The following is a 26,296-nucleotide window of genomic DNA, read 5'->3' as shown; positions in this document are numbered from 1 at the left end:
TACTACAACGAAAACCTTTATTGGTTACAATTTGGGATTGAAAAGTGATGTGCATTTGACTTCATAATATGCTTTTCATATGATATTTGAGCCTACATAGTACTGCTATATTTTGAAAAAGACATAGCAACATACCATAGAGACCAGTGGAGGCTGCTGAGAGGGAGGACGACTCATAATATTGTCCGGAATGGAGAGAATGGAACGGTATCAAACACTCCATTCCAGCCATTATTATGAGCCGTCCTCCCCTCAGCAGCCTCCACTGACAGAGATGTACAGAGATTGCAATATTGTAACTGTCCCATTATGTTGTGTGCGAGCGCACAAGCAGTACCATTTTGAAGTAGTTAGCTGAAAGGGTACGTACTGCCACCTGTAGTGTGTTGTTTGAACAGGTATAAAGCCAAGATTGGCGATTTACTGCCACCTGCAGTTATGGAATGTTTGCTCACGAGTATAATTCATTGGTTGATCCATCCTGATGACCCGGATGGAATTATGTGATCCTTCCTTAACCCATAGGAAGTTCTACCCAGTTGACTACTTCAAAATGGTGAAAGTTCTCAATGAAAGTTCTCAATTTAGCCCATGCTAAAACAGGCTTTTGGGCACTAGAGTCCTCAATACATCTCCATTCAAAAAACAACAATGCTTACATTGACGCAACAGACATCCTTGGGTGTCATTAAATAATTGTAGCACCAAGTTATGTATAGTATCAAGGTCTGAATAACACATACAAAAAAATATAGAGATTGCAAAAGCAGCTGAGTATACAAAATAAGAGCCCTCCCTATCTTACTACTGCTGTGGGCCATGCAGGGTCTTGACTTTGGTCCCGCTGTCTGACTGCTCATCATAGCTCTCAAACTCACTGCCGCTCCAGCTGTTGTTGGTGCCATGATGGTCCACTTGCCTCTGAACGTTCTCATAGATGCAATCTGACACACAACTGGGGAGACATTAATCACATACATTATTTTCTCGCACACATGCATCTGCAGATGCGCACACACACACACACACACACACACACACACACACACACACTTACACACACACATATGCACACGCACGCACCACTGTATGAGTACCCACCTTCCACAGGAGAGAGGAGGCTCTCACAGGGCACGTCATCATAGTTGACCTCTGGACGACTGGTCCTGAAAATGACGTCTGGACTGATCATGTAGGGCAGGTCGGGCTATTCAGGATGTCATAGCGGCTGGTCGGATTGGTTGTGATGACGTCATCGGGGCCAGGTGGGCTGTCTGTGCAGGCCATACCATCTGGACTTTGCAGGCCCTCCGGACTAGACACGTTTTCATTTTCAGAACTTGCTGCATCACCTGGACCTCCTACATCAAGCGTGGGGGAGGTTTCCTTGCAAGAGAGCAGTGCATCATTCCAACCTTAGTTAATTGGTTTGAAGGCATTCAGATCAGGGGTCAGCAACAGGCGTTCTTTTGGGCCATTGTCAAAAAGTTGTTACATTTTGGTGATTTTAGTTTTTGGTAAAGCAAAGACTACAATTATCAGAAATTCAGGTAAAACGTAGTTTAATTTAAGAAATCTGTTCACCATTCCCACAAATAAAAGAGACGTGATCGTGTAATCAAGGTATGAAATTATTGTTATTTTCAATTACAATCAATCTCATTTCGGGCTCAGTTGTTGTCAATTTGCAGTGTATAAATGATCAGAATTATCTTCCAGCCTCCAGACCATCTGCTCCGACAGAAATCGTCCCCCGGCTGAATCTAGTTGCCTACCCCTGAGTTAGAGCATGCTACATTGGACACTACTACCACTCCCCAGGGTTTTTAGCCATGGGTGATTAGCTAAGTAAAAATAGTGACTAGCTAAGTAAACAGATGCAAATTGTGGGTTACAGGTCAAGAGAGGACTTTCAAGGTTACCAATGCAAGGTCAAGGTACAATCCCACTGGATTTTCCACTGCAATGGGTATCGTGGGAATTTCTACCCAGCATCAAGAGCACTTACAGACAGGAGACTGAAAATCAAAACTATCCCTACAGCCCTGACTAGTGTGGAGCGAATTAGCTTTGGGCCCCTCAGGTTTGAGAGAAAGCCTGTTTCCATGTGGAAAAGTCTGCCCTATCGCTGAAGAATAGGGTTCATGTCCTGGTCAATATAGCATGGTCAATAAATGCACTCCTATTACAAAGGTGAAGGTGACAGCTGTCTCTTGTCCCTATAGGAAATCAAGTTGTATCTCTCCATATGTAGGATCATAATTTGATCACTCTTTTGTTGCTGAGAATGATCCTGTACTGCAGGAAATGCAAACTTGTAGTGCATTTGAGTTTTAAAAAGGCTTCTAAAGTTTGTAATTTCCACTGACAATTCAGACTTGATTTGCCCTAACAAAAAATGTATCACCCCAACAAAGATATCCATCAATTATAATCCACTGAATAATTTGCATTTCATGTTGCTGCTGAATTATTTTTCCTATTGTAGCACACTGGCTCAAATTAAGATCCTACATCTGTAGCTCTATAGTACTTGCATGTTTTGTATCTATATCAGGGAGTATTCTGTTTGCAAAGGGGTGTAATATGTCAAATATCCAATAATTGTCACACCCTGATCTGTTTCACCTGTCTTTGTGCTTGTCTCCACCCCCCTCCAGGTGTTGCCAATTCTTCCCATTATCCCCTGTGTATTTATACCCGTGTTCTCTGTTTGTCTGTTGCCAGTTTGTTTTGTATTGTCAGGTCTTACCAGGGGGCTTTCCTGTCTTCCTTTTTGTCAAGTTCTGTTTCCTCGGTTCTGACTATTCTGCCTGCCCTGACCCCGAGCCTGCCTGCCGTCCTGTACCTGTTTGACTGACCTAATCACAAACCACTGCCTGTCCTCAACCTGCCCTTTGCCTGTCCTGTGTTTACAATAAATAATATGAGAACTGTACTATCTGCCTCCTGTGTCTGCATCTGGGTTATATCCTGAGGCGTGATAATAATGAGGTTGGCTACTTTACCCACCAAGAAAGACTATTGTTAATTCCCAATTTCACAAAGTTACTTAACAATAACAATGGTCAATTATTTTCTAAATGAATTTGGCAAGGCCGACATTGGGTATGATTGTGCTACACTGTGTAGGATTGAGGTTGAGATGATAGTGACAGAGACAGGTGGCTTATACTAGAGGAGCTCAGGACTGTGGATCATGTAGGGCGGCTAGACTAGTCTGGGGTTTAGTAAACGTTTATGCAGTCGCAGAGTGAGCTCTGACACCACACTGAACCACTCCTTGGCTGAGGTGGCTCTGTACGGTGCTTGAACTGAACAAATAATGCACACGCTGCTGTGAGGAAACATACCACTGAGCTCACACACGCACGCAACTGGGATATCTCATACACTTCGCTCGCATGCATGCACGCACACACTCCCACATGACTGAGATCACACGTGTAACTGAGATTCTCATTGACATGCACACCAGTGGAGGCTGCTGAGGGGAGGACGGCTCATAATAATATCTGGAATGGAGTCAATAGAGTGGTATCAACAACATCAAAGACGTGGTTTACATGTGTTTGATACCATTCCATTGACTCCATTCCAGACATTATGAGCCATCCTCCCCTCAGCAGCCTCCACTGATGCACACGCACGGCTGAGAGAGAGAGAGACGACCCTGCTGTGTTCTAAATGGGACTTGTAGCCTGTCATGTACTATTATATTTAAATAGATGTTTCCTGCTTTAGAGCAATGATTTGTCTGTACTTAATTGATACAGCTTTGATTTGTCTGCATTTGATTGATAAGGCATCCATTTCCATTCGTTTGATGAGGATCTGATTAGTCCTGGTTTGATTTGTTCAGTGAGATTCTGGGTTGGTGTCCCAGGCAGTGCTGATGTCGTGCTATATTCGTGATTGCGCTGCTTGTAAATCTGTATGATTGTAAAAGTAGGGGAGTGCCCAATGTGTGACACCACAGCCCTGCTGGAAGATGGTCACGAACCTGTCTGAGTGTCTATGCGGTCAGCCTTTTTTAAGACAGAAGTGTACTAGAACTCATTCACAGAACCTACAGGATATGGCATTGACAGACACAAGGCTAGATATTGGGTAAACATAACAATGTGTACTGGCTTACAGCATTGCATCACACAATGCTAAATTGCAAGGGAAGGTTTTGCCCCAATAGACCATGAACGACAAGGAACATTTTAACGTTACTTCTAAATATAACCATATAATACAGTAGATGTCCTTCACACACAGTGTCCCTTACTTTCATAAATGTTATTTCTTCTCCCGGAGCTCTCGGTCTGTCCTGACACTCCCAGCTCAGAGCGGCTGAAACATTGACACCAAATATGGGAATCAAAACATCTGGGAGTGACATTGCTTCCATGGATGGTTCATTAAGGAGAGAATACAGCATCAGACCAACATAAAAAGTCATTTGAGCAGTAATTGATGTCACAGCCCATGACATTACAAGAGTGTGTAAAGCTGTCATCAAGGCAAAGGGTGACTACTTTGAAGAATCTCAAATATAAAATATATTTTGATTTGTTTAACACTTGTTTGGTTACTACATGAATCCATGTGTTATTTTATAGTGTTGATGTCTTCACTATTATTCTACAATGTAGAAAATAGTAAAAATAAAGAAAAGCCCTGGAATGAGTAGGTGTGTCCAAACTTTTGACTGGCACTGTACGATAACATACAGTTGAAGTCGGGAGTTTACATACACTTAGGTTGGAGTCATTGTGTCTCCTGACCCCTCCTGTCTCAGCCTCCAGTATTTATGCTGCAGTAGTTTATGTGTCGGGGGGCTAGGGTCAGTTTGTTATATCTGGAGTACTTCTCCTGTCCTATCCGGTGTCCTGTGTGAATTTAAGTATGCTCTCTCTAATTCTCTCTTTCTCTCTCGGAGGACCTGAGCCCTAGGACCATGCCTCAAAACTACCTGACATGATGACTCCTTGCTGTCCCCAGTCCACCTGGCCATGCTGCTGCTCCAGTTTCAACTGTTCTGCCTGTGATTATTATTATTTGACCATGCTGGTCATTTATGAACATTTGAACATCTTGGCCATATTCTGTTATAATCTCCACCCGGCACAGCCAGAAGAGGACTGGCCACCCCACATAGCCTGGTTCCTCTCTAGGTATCTTCCTAGGTTTTGGCCTTTCTAGGGAGTTTTTCCTAGCCACCGTGCTTCCACACCTGCATTGCTTGCTGTTTGAGGTTTTAGGCTGGGTTTCTGTACAGCACTTTGAGATATCAGCTGATGTACGAAGGGCTATATAAATACATTTGATTTGATTTTATGATTAAAACTCTATTTTTCAACCACTCCACAAATGTATTGTTAACAAGCTATAGTTTTGGCAAGTCGGTTAGGACATCTACTTTGTGCATGACACAAGTAATTTTTCCAACAATTGTTTTACAGACAGATTATTTCACTTATGATTCACTGTATCACAATTCCAGAAAATTATGTAATGGCTTTAGAAGCTTCTGATAGGTGAATTGATATAATTTGAGTCAATTGGAGGTGTACCTGTGGATGTATTTCAAGGCCTACCTTCAAACTCAGTGCATCTTTGCTTGACATCATAGAAAAATCCAAAGAAATCAGCGAAGACCTCAGAAAGAAAATTGTAGACCAGAAGTCTGGTTAATCCTTGGGAGTCATTTCCAAACACTTGAAGGTACCACGTTCATCTGTACAAACAATAGTACGCAAGTATAAACACCATGCAGCTGTCTATCGTTGTCTCTGATTGAGAACCATACTTAGGTAGCCTGTTCCCACCTGTGTTTGTGGGTAGTTGTTTTCTGTTTTTGTGTGTCTGCACCTTACAGAACTGTTTCGTTCTCGCTGTTGTTTTTTTTGGTTATTGCAGTGTTCAGTTTATTTATTAAAATTAACATGGACACTAACCACGCTGCGTTTTGGTCCGATCTTGACTACTCTTCATCAGACGAAGAGGATCGTTACAGGGTGACAGCCGCATATTGTACGGATGCTTTGCTGCAGGAGGGACTGGTGCACTTCACAAAATAGATGGCATCATGAGGACGGAAAATTATGTGGATATATTGAAGCATCATCCCAAGACATCAGTCAGGAAGTTAAAGCTTGGTTGTAAATGGGTCTTCCATATGGACATTGACCACAAGCATACTTCCAAAGTTGTGGCAAAATGGCTTAAGAACAACAAAGTCAAGGTATTGGGAGGGGCCATTACAAAGCCCTGACCTCAGTGCCATAGAAAATTTGTGGGCAAAACTGAAAAAGTGTGTGCGAGCAAGAAGGCCTACAAACCTGACTCAGTTACTCCAGCTCTGTCAGGAGGAATGGGCCAAACTTCACCCAACGTATTGTGGGAAGCTTGTGGAAGGCTACCCAAAACGTTTGACCCAAGTTAAACAATTTAAAGGCAATGCTAACAAATACTAATTGAGTGTATGTACACTTCTGACCCACTGGGAATGTGATGAAAGAAATAAATAATTCTCTACTATTATACTGACCTTTCACATTTTTAAAGTAAAGTGGTGATCCTAAGACAGGGGCTTTTTACTTAGATTAAATGTCAGGAATTGTGGAAAAACTGAGTTTTTAAATGTATTTGGCTAAGGTGCATGTAAACTTCCGACTTCAACTGTAGTTTCCTAGAGTGAACTATCCAGTAAACAACTTCATGAGCTATTGTTGCTTTATGTTATGGTGACTAAACACTGCACAGCAAATTGGCTAGTGTTACATTGGTGTTAGAAGCCTGTAATTGGTGTTAGTAGCCTGTAATTTGTTGGAATACCAACCAGTTTTACATCTTACATCATGCTTCCTTTTTTAGCATTCTGAATCAATGGCATTATTTAGAATGCATAAGACAGAAGCTTATACTAAATAAAACAAATGTATTTGAACAACAGAGCAGAAACCATTTTCAAAATAGTTTGGCTTCAACAGGATTCAAACTCATACCGTCACATCGCTGAATGTTCCATAGTTCCCTACTCTACCTGCTAAGCTACTGGGCAGCTGGAAGTATTTGTACAAAATCCTAACTATATTTGTAAGTACGGTGTCCAAATAGATGTCAGTGTTTGAAAGCAGCTTTGAGTTGAAGAAAGCACTGGAACCAGGGCAAAAACAGTGGGATCTCACATTTTGTGACACACGGTTTGAAAAAGCATGTGATCAAACAAAGCTTCGGACGTCATTGATGACACACTGCTTCAAAGTTAGCTGCTTAGCGATTGCGACGCATTCCTCGGAGCTCCCGTATCAAATGTAATATCACTAGTAGTCTCCTTTATCAATGTTTATAACCCTGACAGTCATTCTGAATGCAGCTTGCGGGTGACTGAAAATTCCAACTGTTGGCTATCCTAACTCAACAGGAATTACACATCACTTTGTAAGCCAGCATAATGTGTCTTACAGGCCTGATGTGGCATGTAAACAAAGAGTTTCAGGCCACTGTATTAGCGTAAAACTAGGCCTCAAAATAAGGCCTCATGATATACACTACCGTTCAAAAGTTTGGGGTCACTTAGAAATGTCCTTGTTTTCCATGAAAACATATGTAAAATGAGTTGCAAAATGAATAGGAAATATAGTCAAGATGTTGACAAGGTTATAAATAATCATTTTTTATTTAAATAATAACTGTGTCCTTCAAACTTTGCTTTCGTCAAAGAATCCTCCATTTGCAGCAATTACAGCCGGGCAGACCTTTGGCATTCTAGTAGGTAATCTGTGCTGGCCACTCCATTATAGACAGAATACCAGCTGACTGCTTCTTCCCTAAATAGTTCTTGCATAGTTTGGAGCTGAGCTTTGTGTCATTGTCCTGTTATAGGAGGAAATTGGCTCCAATTAAGTGTCGTCCACAGGGTATGGCATGGCATTGCAAAATGGAGTGATAGCCTTCCTTCTTCAAGATCCCTTTTACGATGTACAAATCTTCCACTTTACCACCACCAAACCACCCCCAGACCATCACATTGCCTCTACCATGCTTGACAGATGGCGTCAAGCACTCCTCTAGCATCTTTTCATTTTTTCTGTGTCTCACGAATGCCCTTCTTTGTGATCCAAACACTTCAAACTTAGATTTGTCTGTATATACACTTTTTTCCAATCTTCCTCTGTCCAGTGCCTGTGTTCTTTTGCCCATCTTAATCTTTTATTTTTATTGGCCAGACTGAGATATGGCTTTTTCTTTGCAACTCTGCCTAGAAAGCCAGCATCCCTGAGTCGCCTCTTCACTGTTGACGTTGAGACTGGTGTTTTGCGGGTACAATTTAATGAAGCTGCCAGTTGAGGACTTGTGAGGCATCTGTTTCTCAAACTAGACACTCTAATGTACTTGTCCTCTTGCTCAGTTGTGCACCGGGGCCTCCCACTCCTCTTTCTATTCTGGTTAGAGCCAGTTTGTGCTGTTCTGTGAAGGGAATAGTACACAGCGTTGTACAAGATCTTCAGTTTCTTGGCAATTTCTTTCATGGCATGGCCTTCATTTTTCAGAACAAGTTTCAGAAGAAAGTACTTTGTTTCTGGCCATTTTTAGCCTGTAATCGAACCCACAAATGCTGATTCTCCAGATTCTCAACTAATGTTAATTTCTCTACCATAAGCCGCTTCTCATTTTAGAGAATTTGGCAGTACGTCCAACCGGCCTCACAACCGCACAACCACAATGGCATTGTGTGGGTGAAGCGGTTTGCTGGTGCCCCATGGTGGCAGTGGGGTTATGGTATGGGCAGGCCTAAGCTATGGACAACAAACACAATTGCGTTTTATCAATGGCAATTTGAATGCACAGGATACGGTGACGAGATCCTGCGGCCCATTGTCGTGTCATTCATCTGCCACCCTCACCTCATGTTTCAGCATGATAATGCACGGCTCCATGTTGCAAGGATCTGTATACAATTCCTGGAAGCTGAAAATCCCAGTTCTTCTATGGCCTGCATACTCACCAGACATGTCACCCATTGAGCAAGTTTGGGATGCTCTGGATCTACGTGTACGACAGTGTGTTCCAGTTCCTGCCAATATCCAACAACTTTGCACAGCCATTGAAGAGGAGTGGGACAACATTCCACAGGCCACAATCAACAGCCAACTCAATGCGAAGGAGATGTGTCATGCTGCAAAGGCAAATGGTGGTCACACCAGATACTGACTGGCTTTTGGATCCACGTACCTTTTGTTGAGGTATCTGTGACCGGGCCTCCCGGGTGGCGCAGTGGTTAAGGGCCACCAGAGACTCTGGGTTCGCGCCCAGGCTCTGTCGTAACCGGCCGCGACCGGGATGTCCACAATTGGCATAACGTCGTCCGGGTTAAGGAGGGATTGGCCGGTAGGGATATCCTTGTCTCATCGCGCACCAGTAACTCGTGTGGCGGGCCGGGCGCAGTGCACGCTAACCAAGGTTGCCAGGTGCACAGTGTTTCCTCCGACACATTGGTGCGGCTGGCTTCCGGGTTGGATGTGCGCTGTGTTAAGAAGCAGTGCGGCTTGGTTGGGTTGTGTATCGGAAAACGCATGACTTTCAACCTTCGTCTCTCCCGAGCCCGTACGGGAGTTGTAGCGATGAGACAAGATAGTAGCTACTAACAATTGGATACCACGAAATTGGGGTGAAAAAAAGGGGGTAAAAAATAATAATAATAAATCAAATTAAAATAAAGGTATCTGTGACCAACAGATTCATATCTGTCTTCCCAGTCATATGAAATCCATAGATTAGGGCATAATGAATGTATTTCAATTTGACTTCCATATATGATCTGTAACTAAGTAAAATCTTTGAAATTGTTCCATTTATATTTTTGTTCAGTATAGTTAGTTTAGTTTCACCTGACCGGTAACTTAGCAAGTAGAGTAGGGAACTATGGAACATTCAGCGATGTGAGGTTATGAGGTCAAATCCCATTGAAGGCACATTATTTCAAAAATGGTTTTATGTGAAACCAAACTTTCTGCACTGTTGTTAAATAGTTTTATTTTATTTAGTATAGTATAAGCTTATATGTTAAGCATCATAAATAATGCCATAGATTCCTTTTTTTAAATACACTGCTCAAAAAAATAAAGGGAACACTAAAATAACACATCCTAGATCTGATTGAATGAAATATTCTTATTAAATACTTTTTTCTTTACATAGTTGAATGTGCTGACAACAAAATCACACAAAAATTATCAATGGAAATCAAATTTATCAACCCATGGAGGTCTGGATTTGGAGTCACACTCAAAATTAAGGTGGAAAACCACACTACAGGCTGATCCAACTTTGATGTAATGTCAAAATGGGGCTCAGTAGTGTGTGTGGCCTCCACGTGCCTGCATGACCTCCCTACAACGCCTGGGCATGCTCCTGATGAGGTGGCGGATGGTCTCCTGAGGGATCTCCTCCCAGACCTGGACTAAAGCATCCGCCAACTCCTGGACAGTCTGTGGTGCAGCGTGGCATTGGTGGATGGAGCGAGACATGATGTCCCAGATGTGCTCAACTGGATTCAGGTCTGGGGAACGGGCGGGCCAGTCCATAGCATCAATGCCTTCCTCTTGCAGGAACTGCTGACACACTCCAGCCACATGAGGTCTAGCATTGTCTTGCATTAGGAGGAACCCAGGGTCAACCGCACCAGCATATGGTCTCACAAGGGGTCTGAGGATCTCATCTCGGTACCTAATGGCAGTCAGGCTACCTCTGGCGAGCACATGGAGGGCTGTGCGGCCCCCCAAAGAAATGCCACCCCACACCATGACTGACCCACCGCCAAACCGGTCATGCGTGCTCAGTGTGAACCTGCTTTCATCTGTGAAGAGCACAGGGCGCCAGTGGCGAATTTGCCAATCTTGGTGTTCTCTGGCAAATTCTCTGCTCCTCCTTGCACAAAGGCGGAGGTAGCGGTCCTGCTGCTGGGTTGTTGCCCTCCTACGGCCTCCTCCACGTTTCCTGATGTACATGCTCTGGACACTATGCTGACAGACACAGCAAACCTTCTTGCCACAGCTCGCATTGATGTGCCATCCTGGATGAGCTGCACTACCTGAGCCACTTGTGTGCGTTGTAGACTTCGTCTCATGCTACCACTAGAGTGAAAGCACTGCCAGCATTCAAAAGTGACCAAAACATCAGCCAGGAAGCATAGGAACTGAGAAGTGGTCTGTGGTCACCACCTGCAGAACCACTCCTTTATTGGGGGTGTCTTGCTAATAGCCTATAATTTCCACCTGTTGTCTATTCCATTTGCACAACATCATGTGAAATGTATTGTCATTCAGTGTTGCTTCCTAAGTGGACAGTTTGATTTCACAGAAGAGTGATTGACTTGGAGTTACATTGTGTTGTTTAAGTGTTCCCTTTATTGTTGTGAGCAGTGTAGTAAACTTGAAAGCAAAAAAGTGAAGAATGATGTAAACCTGGTATTCCAACTGATTATAGGCAACTATTGCCAACGATTTACCGCTGCGCAATGGAGTTTTGATGAAAACAGTGGAGAAATTTTTTTTACATATCTGATAATCACAACCTACTATTTATTGCTGACCAGCAAATGTCATGAATGTGAATTGAGTACAGATAATAAAGCTCTGAGTAATGAACCATTTTCCAGCACAATTTGGTGAAAGCCCCGAAGCCTTCAGAAATCCTCAGGTTCACATCACTAGTGGAAACACACCAATGGTGTGGAAAATGCACATATTTTCTTTATGCATATTTTAGAATATGGGTATGAAAATATGTCGCCAATTGGATGGAAACCTAGCTTTTGCCACTAACAAATGCAGTCATGGATGGTAACTCTACATTTCACTCAAAAATGCAATGAACACTAGGAAACTATATTGAAGATGTGGCTTAGTCGGGGCATAGCTTTCAGTTAGTTATTTTTGGCAACCCGTGAGTGAAAGTGTTGTATCAGTTTAAGTGGTCTATCGTTATGTTAATACACTGACAAAGTGTAATAGTGTCAGCACTATGCACAGTGTTAATTTAACACTGAAAAGTGTGGACCCATATACACACTGGCTCAGTCTTAAATGTAACACTTTCAGTGTTGATTCAACACTGTAGAATTTTCTGTGTGAACAACTCCCTCCCATGCTCTGTAATAGTTTTGACACTTCATCTCTCTCAACCTCAAAACTACTCTGTTTTCATCTGAGGCTGTAGAGGCTACATGTACAGTACAAACACAAATAATAATAACTTTATTTGTATGGTGATTTTTAATACAAGTAACAAAGTGCTTCCCATCTTAAAATAATAAAAAGTACAAACAAATAAACAAAAACAAGAGGAAAGAGAAATTAAGAAAAAAAAATATGATTAATTCAAATCACACATTGAAATCATACATTAAAAGCATGTCTCCAACAAGTATATAAAAAGAGGCATTGAATCTGCAAGAAAGTGACATTTGCTGACCATTCCAAAGTCTAACCCAAATGGCAAATTCCCAGTCTCCTTTAGGTCTCAACCTAGACTTTGGAATGGTCAACAGTGCCCTGCCAGAGGATCTCAGGCTGTGTCTTGGCTCGTGGGGTTATAAACGATCTGAGATATAGGATGGTGCTAAACCAAGCCTAGTCTTAAACGTGATTAATACCATTTTAAAATCTATTCTAAAAGTGACTGGTAGCCAGTGTAGAGAAGCTAAAATAGGTGTGATATGATTACATTTCCTGGTGCCTTGGGGTTCTATGTATACTGAGCTGTAGCGTTCTGAACTTACTGTGGACGATGGAGTGATTTCTGACTGAGACAGCAAATAAAAACATTGTATGCGTTTCTCTAGATCGATGACTGAGATAAAAATACTTGACTTTAGATATATTTCTTAGATGATAAAAGTAGGACTGGACAACCGTCTTTACATGCAGCTCACGGTTTAGGTCAGGGTCAAAGAAGACACCAAGGTTTTTGGCCATATGATTTACATTTGTGGACAATTGACAAAGGTTATCTACAATCTGAGTTATAGCATGGTGGGGGCTAAATACAACAACCTCAGATCTTTTTTTTATCATTGAGCTGGAGAAAATTGTCAGACCACATTTGATGTCATCAAGACACTTGTGATGGATAGCTACGCTAGCTTGGTCACTGGGTCTGATTGGTTAATAGAGCTGCGTGTCATCCGAATAGCAGTGAACCTGAATGTTATGATTGCAGATGATACAGTATCACCAAGGGGAAGCATATACAGTTGAAGTTGGAAGTTTACATACACCTTAGCCAAATACATTTCAACTCAGTTTTTCACAAATTCTGACATTTAATCCCAGTAAAAATTCCCTGTTTTAGGTCAGTTAGGATCACCACTTTATTTTAAGAATGTGAAATGTCAGAATAATAGTAGAGTGAAAGATTTATTTCAGCTTTTATTTCTTTCATCACATTCACAGTGGGTCAGAAGTGTACATACACTTAATTAGTATTTGGTAGCATTGCCTTTAAATAGTTTAACTTGGGTCATGTTTCGGGTAGCCTTCAGCAAGCTTCCCACAGTTACTACTGACAGAGCTGGAGTAACTGAGTCAAATTTTCTATGGGATTGATGTCAGGGCTTTGCGATGGCCACTCCCAATACCTTGACTTTGTTGTCCTGAAGCCATTTTGCCACAACTTTTGAAGTGTGCTTGGGAGTCATTGTCCAAATGGAAGACCCATTTGTAACCAATCTTTAACTGATGTCTTGAGATGTTGCTTCAATATATCCACATAATTTTCCGTCCTCATGCTGCCATCTATTTTGTGAAGTGCACCAGTCCCTCCTGCAGCAAAGCACCCCCACAACATGTTGCTGCCACCCCCATGCTTCATGGTTGGGAGGGTGTTCTTCGGCTTGCATGCCTCCACCTTTATCCTCCAAACATAACGATGGTCATTATGGCCAAACAGTTCTATTTTTGTTTCATCAGACCAGAGGACATTTCTCCAAAAAGTATGATCTTTGTCCCCATGTGCAGTTGCAAACCGTAGTCTGTCTTTTTTATGGTTTTGGAGCAGTGGCTTCTTCCTTGCTGAGCGGCATTTCAGGTTATGTCAATATAGGACTCGTTTTACTGTGGTTTCCTCCAGCATCTTCACAGGGTCCTTTGCTGTTGTTCTGGGACTGATTTGCACTTTTCGCATCAAAGTACATTAATCTCTAGGAGACAGAACGCATCTCCTTCCTGAGCGGTATGATGGCTGCGTGGTCCCATGGTGTTTATACTTGCGTACTATTGTTTGTACAGATGAACGTGGTACCTTCAGGCATTTGGAAATTGCTCCCAAGGATGAACCAGACATGTGGAGGTCTGCAATTTTTTTCTGAGGTCTAGGCTGATTTTTTCCCCCCATGATGTCAAGCAAAGAGGCACTGAGTTTGAAGGTAGGCCTTGAAATACATCCATACATACATCCAATTGACTCAAATGATGTCAATTATCCTATCAGAAGCTTCTAAAGCCAAGACATAATTTTCTGGAATTTTCCAAGCTGTTTAAAGGCACAGGTAACTTAGTGTATGTAAACTACCCATGGAATTGTGATACAGTAAATTATAAGTGAAATAATCTGTCTGTAAACAATTGTTGGAAAAATTACTTGTGTCGTGCAGTACGTAGATGTCCTAACCGACTTGCCAAAACTATAGTTTGTTAACAAGAAATTTGTGATGTGGTTGAAAAACTAGTTTTAATGACTCCAACCTAAGTGTATGTAAACTTCTGACTTCAACTGTACAGGGGAAAATAGATGGGGCCCAGAATTTACCCCTGAGGGACACGATAGCGAATAGGTGCTGGGGACGATTCTGAACCACCCACGCTCACTGAAAAATGTCTGCCACATTTACATGACCTGAACCAGTCGAGAGAAACGCTGGAGATTCCCAACCACCTCCTCCAGCTGGTCAACAAGGATGTTATGATCAATTGTGACAAACGCGGCAACTAAAATAGAGAATGAATCGGTAGCCAACAGAAGGTCATTAATGACTTTCAAGAAAGCAGTTTCCGTGCTGTGAAGTGTGGGGAAGCCCGACTGGAATTTTTCAAATACGTTTTTCATACTCAAATTAGCCACCAATTGCTTGAAAACAACAGTTCATTGCATCCTTGCAGCTGACTGTTCTGCCATAAGATACCTGAGTGTGTTACATTCCTCAGAAGTATATGGCAGATCCAGACATGCAGTACAGACTGAGTCAACACCATCGTGAGATGGGCAAGGCAGGCAGAGACCTTAAACACAAATAACACAGGATGACTAGCCGCTCAGGCATAAAATATCATATATACTCTTACAATCAAAATGGCTCCCAACACGGTGGACCTTTTCATTCTAAAGACACACCTACAGTTTGACTTACTAACTAGGGCCTTGAGCTAGCCTACAGCACCAGGTCCGGTCTAGTAGGGCTTTCTCACTGACAACAGACAATTGACTTGTGAACCCTCTCAATCACGTGTGAATGTCAAAAACAAGACTACATGGTGAGGCAGCAGCAATGATTCCACCGGTGGAATTAGGGTGACCACATCTAAAATGCCCAAATGCAGGACAAGGAAAAGATTCTGTGGGACATTCGCGGAACAGGGGACAGAATACATTTTTGGGGCAGGTTAATGGATCACGTTCAAATGGTGACATAGTTCTGCTGTATGAAGGTCACTGCCTGTTAAAAGGGCAACCCTTAGTTGCTACATCAATTTTTGGACTTATAAATGAATGATATGTACCCATTGATTCTTGAAGAATATAACGTGTAAATGCCTCATGAGCATAGTTCAGCTGTCGTACCCCATCAAAACCCAAAATATAACTTGTTTTATTGACTCCAATGTTTGTAAACAAACTAAATGTAAACAACCTAAAAACCTGATTAAAATTATTGATATCATGGATGGTCAGCCCTTGCACTCATAGCGTAGTGGGTGGATTCGAGAGTGGTTGCATTTCTCAAGCCCCATCCCTCAGCTTTTTACTGAAACTGTGGCGGGGAGGACACTTTGTTAATGTTTCAGTTAAGGATTGCTGCTTTAAACACCTTTAATAGAGTCATAGTGTTATTATATGGTGCAATCCTCTAGTGAGTGAGTTACTTTTGTGCTGTTAATATCAAGCAACGTTGAGAAAGAAATTCTTAGTATTGCAAACAAAAATGAAGGTATTGATAGCAAAACTAAATATTGCAAGGAGTTTCTTTCAAAATGTGAGAACAAATGAACGTATATGGATGCCCCAAAAATAGTTTCCAATGATTTTTTTTTGTATGATAACGCAATGAAATAAAATGTCTTTGGTTATGTTACCCTGGCCTTTGCTTTTGCTGCCTTTTCTTTCCAGTTGCAAGTTTTGGCACATTCCAACAACATAGTACCCTATATCCCACTGCTGGTTGGTCCCTAGATGGGACACCAGATGTAGGTGAAATGTACATATGAAACTTCACACACGTCCGACAACCACGTGTCTGATTCGTGAAGATCCCCCCCCCCCAAATGTTTTATAAGGGCTCTCTCTGAACAGTCAAAGGGAGTTAACTTCAGGCATTTGAAGACCCTCTGCAGTATTGCAGAATTATGTTTTTCCTCTTTGTTATCTACATCCATTTCAGAATGCACATCTCCTCACAACTGGTTGCTCTGTAAGCCTATCAAATGCATCAGGTCACTCTCCTGAAATCTGGAGGTCACCCCCCACCACACCACAGGAGGTTGGTGGCACTTTAATTGGGCAGAACAGGCTCATGGGAATGGTTTCCATGTGTTTGATGCCATTCCATTCACACCATTCCGGCCATTATTATGAGCCGTTCTCCCCTCCACTCACTAGTGGGGTCCAGGCTCTATTGCAATGTGATGATGCAGAGTGTAATGGACAGACACAGACAATGAGGTCTCACCACCTTGTTCTCGGTAAAGACAGTTTTAGCTTCATGAACTTAGTGCAACTCAGCTTACCCTATCATACAACTCAAAGGCTGTTTTGCCCCCCATTTTGTTTTTACATTGTCTACAATGTATAGCTCCAAATATGTTTCCAACGATCATGTCAGTCTATTTGACCTTCAGGCATTCTGAATTTCAGAGTGGTTACCTAAGCCCCATCCCTAAGCGTACTAGCTTAGCAAACAAAGTGGAAGGGTCAGGCTGTTGAAATTAAGACTTTCAAGTATGTAATTCACTGACATTTAGCAATGAGCTCCAGTCAAAGATTTCCTCTTTCATCTGTAGCTCTAGCCTAGATAATACAAAAATGTGCTTTTGGATGGTATGCACATCCCCGTCACAAGAGGGCGACATGATACTTTGGTCGCTTCATGGGTTGTAGTTTTCTTGACATTTTCCAAGTCCCATGTATTTCTATTTTGTAGTACCCGCCAGGCCGGCATGTCACGTCTCTGCACATATTTACATTTTAACAAAAAAGACAGACGACAAAGGGGGAGGGCTCATAGCGATAAAGCAGACCATCAAACAAAACACTTATAGGCCAGACATCCACAGCAAACGAATCCCAGGTAAACATTGAAACATATACTGAACAAAAATATAAACGCGACATGCAACAATTTCAAATATTTGAGTGAGTTACAGTTCATAAATTCATTAGGCCCTAATCTATGGATTTCACATGACTGGGAATAGAGATATGCATCTGTTGGTCACAGATACCTTTTAAAAAAAGTTAGCGGTGTGGATCAGAAAACCAGTCAGTATCTGGTGTGACCACCATTTGCCTCATGCATGCAGTGCATGCTACACATCTCCTCCACATAGAGTTGATAAGGCTGTTGATTGTGGGCTGTGAAATGTTGTCCCAGTCCTCTTCAATGTCTGTGCCAAGTTGCTGGATATTGGCGGGAACTGGAACACGCTGTCGTACACCTCGATCCAGAGCATCCCAAACTTGCTCAATGGGTGGTGATGTCTGGTGAGTATGCAGGCTGTGGAAGAATTGGGACATTTTCAGTTTCCAGTAATTGTGTACAGATCCTTGCGAAATGGGGCCATGCATTATGCTGAAACATGAGGTGATGGCGGCGGATGAATGGCACGACAATGGGCCTCAGGATCTCGTCACGATACCTCTGTGCATTCAAATTGCCATCAATAAAATGCAATTGTGTTCGTTGTCCGTAGTTTACGCCTGCCCATACCATAACCCCACCACCACCATGGGGCACTCTGTTCACAACGTTGACACCAGCAAATTGCTCGCCCACACGACGCCATACACATGGTCTGTGGTTGTGATTTTGGAGGCGGCTTATGGTAGAGAAATAAACATTACATTTTCTGGAAACAGCTCTGGTGGACATTCTTGCAGTCAGCATGATTTTGCATGCTCACACAAAACTTGAGACATCTGTGGCATTGTATTGTGTGACAAAACGGCACATTTTAGAGTGGCCTATTATTGTCCCCAGTACAAGGTGCACCTATGTAATGATCATGCTGTTTAACCAGCTTCTTGATATGCCACGCCTGTCAGGTGGATGTATTATTTTGGCAAAAGAGAAATGTTCACTAACAGGGATGTAAACAAGTTTGTGCCATGTCTGGGGTATTTTATTTCAGCTCATGAAACATGGAACCAACACTTTACATGTTGCGTTTATATTTTCGCTCAGTGTATATGTTACAACTTTTATCACAAGCTGTAACGTATACATAAGGGAGAGTTATGGCTTTTTGCATTATCCAACTGTAGTTAATTATAAATGTAGGCAGTACTCACGTGGTTTCATCGAGCCGGAGACTGCAGATTCTTTTGTTCAAAAAAATCCATCAAAAAAAACGAGGAAGACGGACAGACACTAGAGAATCAGGAAATCCTTCTGCAGACGTTAATTAGTCACCGAATTAGAAGTCAAATAATCGGAACTCGAGAGGTTTAGCAACTTTTAGTTGGAGAAAGCGAAAGTTTTTCATCGGTGTATTAGCTAGCTAACGTTAGTTAACGTTACCCAAGGTTTGTGTCTTTGTTGAGATATCGATAGCTCACACTAGCTGGCCTTAGTTAGTGACGTTAGCTGGCTAGCTAAATTAGCTAGCTAACTAATTCATTTTTTTATCCAGTGAAACCGTGCACTGTGTGGCTATTTTCGTATTTTCCCGTAGTTTAATAGTTGTCTGTTGCTCAGTAGGTAGTAGCCTCAGATTATGTTAGCACAAAGACAAAGAAATGCGGACAACTGAGTGCTAGAATTCATTACTAGCGCGAGTTGCTATGTTAATCGTGCCTAAGATAGGTGGCTTTCTAACTTGTGTGTACTTGGACTTGAATTTAACGTGTAAATGACAAGCCATTTACGCATAGTTTTCCTTTGACTGTTCACATGTAATTCCTCTCAAGAGCATTGCGTTGACAGCAATTCAGCAATAATAGTTTGGTTTCGGTTGTATTGATATCTAAATGCATGTCTTTGTTTTCACCCCCACTTTAATACAGATATTTTGACAAACATGCCACGCAAGAAGGTAACAGAAGTCTCAGGGAATGGTGGGATCAAGAGGAAGAGGGCAGGAGGCAAAAAGAAGGAACGGGAGTTCAGCAGTGATGATGAGTTTGACGATTATGAAGAGCAGGAGAACACAAAGAAACCTGGCAAGCCTGCTACAAAGTCAGGCCTTCAACCAGTCACTGTCGCAGACGATATCAAGGAAAAAATAGTAAGTCCTCCTGACCTGCATTAGGTTGTCGAACATTGTTAAGGTAATCAAGGGAGGGGGTTTGTGATGTGACTATAGAATTGTGGTTAATGTGAATGGAAAATGTAACAATATGTTATTAGTCACTTGTAAATCAAGGGTGCTTATGCAGTGCTAGAACAAAACATCAGGAGAAACGTTAAGATAAAGCTGATCCCTGTATTGTCATTTCTATAGAAACTTGACTTACCTAAAGTCAAAGGTCAACTACTCATTTTCGGCGCCACCAACTGGGATCTCATCGGAAGGAAAGAGGTGCCAAAAGCACAAGGTATAAATAACCCTGCCCAGTCCTGTACATTGCTGTATGCAATACTCCACTTGGTTGTCCCTCAATAGCACTCGTGCTACCAACTTTGAAAGTAGTTTTTCCTGTCTTTCTACTGACAATCTTGAAGCAATCCTAAAAATTGACTGCAGTATTGAACTGTTCCTGTTTCTTATCAAATCAAACTTTAAAGTGCATTTACAATCGCAGCAGACTTTACGTTAAAATTGTGGTGTGTGGGGTCTCGCAGCGGCCTTCAGGAACCTAGGCCAGAACTTGTGGGGTCCTCACCGCTACGGCAGCATGAGTGACGTGCAGGTCAGCAGTGTGGTGTCTGGGCCCTGTGCTGCCCACAGCCTCCTAATCACTACTGAGGGCAAGCTCTGGAGCTGGGGTAAGAATGCTATACTGTAATATCTCATAGTTTGTACTTGTATGTATATGTTTCATAGATGTAATCATTCTAGCTTGTTTGAGTCCAGGAGAAAGGATCAATATTGACTTCTTTCTCCCTCTATCAGGTCGAAATGAAAAGGGTCAGCTGGGTCACGGGGACACCAAGCGCCTGGAGGCCCCAAAGCTGATTGAGGCCCTCGCAGACGAAGTGGTGGTGGCTGCAGCCTGTGGACGCAACCACACCCTGGCATTGACAGAGGGTGGCACCGCCTACTCGTTTGGAGAGAACAAACTGGGCCAGCTGGGCCAGGGCAACCAAACAGATGCAGTCCTCAGTCCAGCCCTGGTAAGCAACATCAACCTCATTATTCATCAGCCTAATTATTGTGGCTGATTTATTATAGGTTTAATATGGCCACATGCTGAGCTTGTGCTTATCAAAGCTTCTCCTTTCCCCTCTCAGATCCAGTACAATGGGCAGCCCTTGGTCAAGGTGGCGTGTGGGGCAGAGTTCAGCATGGTGGTGGACTGCAAAGGAAACCTCTACTCGTTCGGGTGCCCAGAGTATGGCCAGCTAGGTATGTATGCAACTAACGAGCAGGACTGGACAGATTTAAACTGTGAAAATGTTTTTCTAATGACACATTTTAAAGATTCACAATGACCCCTTCAAAAATCTTTCTAGATCAAACACTGGCATTGCACTTATTTTGCAATTTTGCAATTATTTTGTTTTGGGTTACAGGACACAACTCTGACGGCAAGTTCATTGCCCGCGCCCAGCGCATCGAGTTTGACTGTGAGACCATTGCACGCCGCGTGGCCATCTTCATCGAGAAGAGTAAGGACGGCCAGGTGACGCCTGTACCTAACGTGGTGGTCCGAGACGTCGCCTGCGGAGGCAATCACACGGTGAGGAGGGAAGACCAGGATGCGTATTCAGTCTTGGAGAACGATCAGTTTGGCCTTTTTAGATCATAATGAATAAAATGACATGTGGACCTGATTCTAGATCAGCACTCCTACTCTGAGACACTTTATAAATACAGGCTCTGATCCCTATTGTCACAAATACCCCTTGAGCCAGAAATGTGCATTTTAGAAATAGAAATCAAGCAATGGTATAGAGCTTTACGTCTCGCAATAGTGTTTGTGTATATTAGTGATGTTAGCGCGAGGTGTGTGTGTTTCCAGCTGATATTGGACTCCCAGAAGCGGGTGTTTTCCTGGGGCTTTGGTGGTTATGGACGGCTGGGTCACACGGAGCAGAAGGACGAGATGGTTCCCAGATTGGTGAAGCTCTTCGACTTCCCCGGGCGCGGGGCATCCCAAATCTACACTGGCTATCAGTGCTCCTTCGCTATAAATGAGATGGGTATGGGACACAATGCTTAACCCCTTGAATGTCGCACTGATGAGTAAATCTTTTTAGAATTATTTTATTTATTACCCCTATTATCAATTGATACCACTTTAAACCAAGAATACTACTGTTACTTCCCCACGTCTGTTGCTCTACCTGATATACACTCTGTACAAAACATGTCTCTTTCCAAGACAGACTGACCAGGTGAAAGCTGCTATTTCTTATTGATGTCACCTGTTAAATCCACTTTAACCAGTGTAGATGATGGGGAGGTCTGGTTAAAGAAGGATTTTTAAGCCTTGAGAAAATAGAGATGCGGATTGTGTTTGTGTGCCATTCAGAGGGTGAATGGGCAAGAAAAAAAAGTGCTTATGGTACGGGTATGGTAGTAGGTGCCAGGCGCACCGGTTTGAGTGTGTCAAGAACTGCAATGCTGCTGGGTTTTTCACGCTCAACTGTTTCTCGTGTGTGTCAAGAATGGTCCACTACCCAAAGGACATCTAGCCAACTTGACACAACTGTGGGAAGCATTGGAGTCAACATGGGCCAGCAGCCCTGTGGAACGCTTTCAATACCTTTTAGAGTCCATGCCCCAACGAACTGAGGCTGTTCTGAGGGCAAAAGGTGGTGCAGGTCAATATTAGGAAGGTGTTCTTAATGTTTTGTACACTGAGTGTATATTGTGATTTTCAAGGGGTGTGCCAACTGATTTTGAACCTTACATCTGTCAGTCTAAACAGTGTAGCCATTACGCCAAAGAGTTGGACACATTTTGCTGGTGTTTTTTGATAAGGAAGCCACAATATTAACATTTTGTGTGCAGGAGGGCTGTTTTTCTGGGGGGTCACCAATACCTCGCGGGAGTCTACCATGTACCCCAAGGCTGTGCAGGACCTGTGTGGCTGGAAGGTCCGCAGTCTGGCGTGCGGGAAAAGCAGTATAGTTATTGCTGCAGACGACAGCACCATCAGCTGGGGACCCTCCCCCACCTTTGGAGAACTGGTAAGTTTTAATTGGTGTATTTATAAAGCAGACTTCTCGCACCCAAAGTGCTGTAGCATTATAGAAATGTACTTGTGTGCTCAAGAGACTGCTGAATTGGCACACCTGTTCCGGCTTCACCTCTTATGACATGGGTTTTGTTACAGGGATACGGAGACAACAAGGCCAAGTCCTCCACTACTGCTCAGGAGGTGAAGACCCTGGATGGAGTTTACACTGAACAGGTGTGGAGCAGCAACAGAGAATGAAAACAGTGATGAATTTGAATTCCCACTCATGTATTCTGAAGATGGGAACTGCATTTAGGTACATGTTCACTCTGAAACTTTATGTTGTTTGTGGTTGCAGGTGGTGATGGGATACGCACACTGCCTGGTCATCGCCAGACAGGATACTCCACAGGAACAAGACAAGCTCAAGAAGCTGCCAGAGTACAACCCACGCACGCTCTGATAGGGCACCATCCAGCTGCCTCACTTTTTTTTTTATTTTTTTTTACTCCAGAGACAACTGATTCTCTCCAGAATGCACCCGCCCTTTAGGTCACCTTTGTAAGTCATGATGGATGGCTGGGGAGGGTGGGCTCTCATGAATATGTATGCATACACTTTGAAAAACAAGTCGGGTCTAGGCCATAGATTCAGAGGTTAAATGAACAAAAATGTGCCACAACTAAGACTGAAAGAAATCTACTCTGGACAGAATACATCCTGCTCACAACGCCTGTCAGATTTCTACAGCTGGATAGAGGAACTCTACCACTCAACTCTCCCAAGCACATTATTCCTCTCTGGGTTCTACTCCTACCCCAAAATCCATGCAACTCCACTGAAGCGTTCACTATATTTTCATGAAGTCTTTTTTGCTGTTGTTATTATCCTTCTGTTGAACTGATCAATGTCCTCTCCCTCACCATAACAGGTGCTACATCAGTCCTTCATTGGGCAGATTCATTTCCAAGTGAGGGATCACTTCAAGACCAACACTTCATGCCTTTTGAAATTGTTGTTTGGGGGTTTGGAGTAAATGTGTTTGTTCCCAAAGACCAATTGCTGAATTTAGTTTAATTTGTTCATGAAGTCCGTGGCAGTATTACTCTTTGTCAGGTCGATCTGTATGCATTGTCAAAACACAATGGGGATCTGAGACATGTGCCACCAAGTTGATGCTCTCCAGCCATTGACTTGTGTTTCATTCCTTGGTTTCTCTTCACTTGTATGATTAAATGTTGGCGTTGAGGATGCGCAACTGTCCCTCAAAGGCCAGTGTCTGCTTGTTGTCATTCCTGATGTTTTTTTTCTTAGTGACTCCTTTTTTTAGCCTGGGAAACCAGCTGTGGACACTGCAGTCTTGGGAATGAAAACCAGCATGAATGTGATTTTGGGAGGACTTGAGTTGTGTGCCTCTTTTAGTGTGAAACTACACTTTCTGCACTGTTAAAATGATTTTTCATAAACTTCTGTGTTGAGCATCCTAAATAATCCCATAAATTGTTATATTTGAGGGGGGGGGGGGCATGATGTATGACGCTAACCTGGTATTCCAAATGTATTGGCTACTAAAGCCAACAACTTACTGCTGTGCCATGGAGTTTTGATGAAAACAGTGGAGGGGAAAAAATCTGAATCAAATGCTACTATTTATGCTGCCCTAATTTGAATTGTGTACAGAAAATGAAGCTCTGAGTAGTCTGTTTTTCTGGCACAATTTGGTGAAAGCGCCGATGCCTTCAGAAAGCCTTGGTTTCCCCATTTACTAGTGGAAACACCACTGGTAGGAAAATGCAGATTTTTATTTAATTTGTCTGTAGAGCTCTCAATTACAGTAATCTAGGTGTGAGCAAAAAAAAGAGCATTGTTGTACAGTGCATTCGGAAAGTATTCAGACCCCTTTTTCCACATTTTGGTAAATTTGTATTCAAATGAATTCAAATTGTCCCCCCCCCCCCCCCCCCCCCCTGCAATCTACACCATCACATAATGACAAGGCAAATGCAGGTTGACATTATTGCACATTTTATTATTTAAAAAAAAAAATCACAAGTATTCAGATCCTTTACCGAGTACTTTGTTGAAGCACCTTTGGCAGCAATTACAGCCTCGAGTCTTTTTGGGAATGACGCCACAAGCTTGGCACACCTGTATTTGGGGAGTTTCTCCCATTCTTCTCTGCAGATCCTCATGCTCTTTCAGGTTGGATGGGGAGCATCGCTGCACAACTATTTTCAGGTATCCAGAGATGTTCGATCGGGTTCAAGTCCAGGCTCTGGCTGGGCCACTCAAGGACATTTAGAGACTTGTCCCAAAGCCACTCCTGCGTTGTCTTGGCTGTGTGCTTAGGGTCGTTCTTCTGTTTGAAGGAAACGTTCACCCCAGTCGGAGGTCCTGATCGCTTTAGAGCAGGTTTTCATCAAGGATCTCTACTTTTCTACGTTCATCTTTCCCTTGATCTGACTAGTCTGCCACCACCATTCTTCACTGTAGGGATGGTGCCAGGTTTCCTCTAAACGTGACGCTTGGCATTCAGGCCAAATAGTTCAATCTTGGTTCCATCAGACCAGAGAATCTTGTTTCTCATGGTCTGAGAGTCCTTTAGGTGCCTTTTGGCAAACTCCCGAGTGGGCTGTCATGTGCCTTTTACTGAGGAGTGGCTTCAGTCTGGCCGCTCTACCATAAAGGCCTGATTGGTAGAGTGCTTCAGAGATGGTTGTCCTTCTGGAAGGTTCTCCCATCTCCACAGAGCAACTCTGGAGCTCTGTCAGAGTGGCCATTGGGTTCTTGGTCACCTACCTGACCAAGGCATTTTCCCGATTGCTCAGTTTGGCTGGGCCATCAGCTCTAGGAAGAGTCTTGGTGGTTCCAAACTTCTTCCATTTAAGAATGGAGGCCACAGAGTTCTTGGGGACCTTCAATGCTGCAGACTTTTTTTGGTACCTTTCTCCAGATCTGTGCCTCGACACAATCCTGTCTCAGAGCTCTACGGATAATTCCTTCGACCTCATGGCTTGGTTTTTGCTCTGACGTGCATGGTCGACCTTAAACATGTGTGTGCCTTTCCAAATCATGTCCAATCAATTGAATTTACCACAGGTGGACCAAGTTGTTGAATAATCTCAACGACGATCAATGGAAACAGGATGCACCTGAGTTCAATTTTGAGTCTCATAGCAAATAGTGAATATTTATGTAAATATCAGGTATTTCTAAAAAAATATATACATTTGCTAAACTTTCTTAACCTGTTTTTGCTTTGGAAGCCTAGAGATAGGTCTATAATTATTCTGTGAGGCGGGATCTAGATTGGGATGTTTAATGAGGTTGGACCAGAGCAGTTTTAAAGTAGGCTGGAACAGAGCCAGAGGTCAGACAGAATGTTGGGGCCAACAGTATGCATAAACCTCTTTTAGTAGTCTAGTAGGGACGATGTCACAGGGGTAGGAAGAAGTCGTCACACCACATACACTAGGCGACAGTTCCTTGCATTCTCGCCATTGACTCTTCTGCCATATGCTACCTG

General features: G+C 42.8%; 1 protein-coding gene and 1 long non-coding RNA gene across 3 annotated transcripts; one reads left to right on the top strand and one right to left on the bottom strand.

Annotated features, from left to right (window-relative positions):
• On the bottom strand, positions 1-18,910 carry LOC118966050. Of its 2 annotated transcripts, none has more exons than XR_005053251.1 (3): positions 18,775-18,910; positions 1,102-1,386; positions 1-955 (listed from the first exon to the last, which is right to left on the bottom strand). It is a non-coding gene; the product is annotated as an uncharacterized LOC118966050 (long non-coding RNA). The 2 variants fall into 2 exon arrangements; XR_005053252.1 differs by lacking the exon at positions 18,775-18,910 and adding an exon at positions 4,277-4,474.
• LOC110532120 (protein RCC2 homolog) lies at positions 18,748-24,237 on the top strand. Its single transcript, XM_021615738.2, has 11 exons — positions 18,748-19,008; positions 19,489-19,709; positions 19,926-20,019; positions 20,267-20,410; positions 20,538-20,758; positions 20,876-20,990; positions 21,158-21,324; positions 21,607-21,787; positions 22,602-22,780; positions 22,927-23,004; positions 23,129-24,237. The coding sequence occupies exons 2-11, from the start codon at positions 19,503-19,505 to the stop codon at positions 23,231-23,233; spliced, it is 1,491 nt and encodes a 496-aa protein (XP_021471413.1). The 5' UTR covers positions 18,748-19,008; positions 19,489-19,502; the 3' UTR covers positions 23,234-24,237.
• Positions 24,238-26,296: the final 2,059 nt, after the last annotated feature.

Source organism: Oncorhynchus mykiss, chromosome 9 (genome assembly GCF_013265735.2).
Source record: "Oncorhynchus mykiss isolate Arlee chromosome 9, USDA_OmykA_1.1, whole genome shotgun sequence".
In the NCBI taxonomy this organism is placed as follows: domain Eukaryota; kingdom Metazoa; phylum Chordata; class Actinopteri; order Salmoniformes; family Salmonidae; genus Oncorhynchus; species Oncorhynchus mykiss.
This window is presented reverse-complemented; position numbering and strand designations above follow the sequence as displayed.

Coding starts and splice junctions, on each gene's coding strand:
- LOC110532120 (XM_021615738.2), top strand. CDS start 19,503: ATGCCACGCAAGAAGGTAACAGAAGTCTCAGGGAATGGTGGGATCAAG. Junction 20,020..20,266: donor AGAGGTGCCAAAAGCACAAG/GTATAAATAACC, acceptor GGGGTCTCGCAG/CGGCCTTCAGGAACCTAGGC. Junction 20,991..21,157: donor CCCAGAGTATGGCCAGCTAG/GTATGTATGCAA, acceptor TTTGGGTTACAG/GACACAACTCTGACGGCAAG.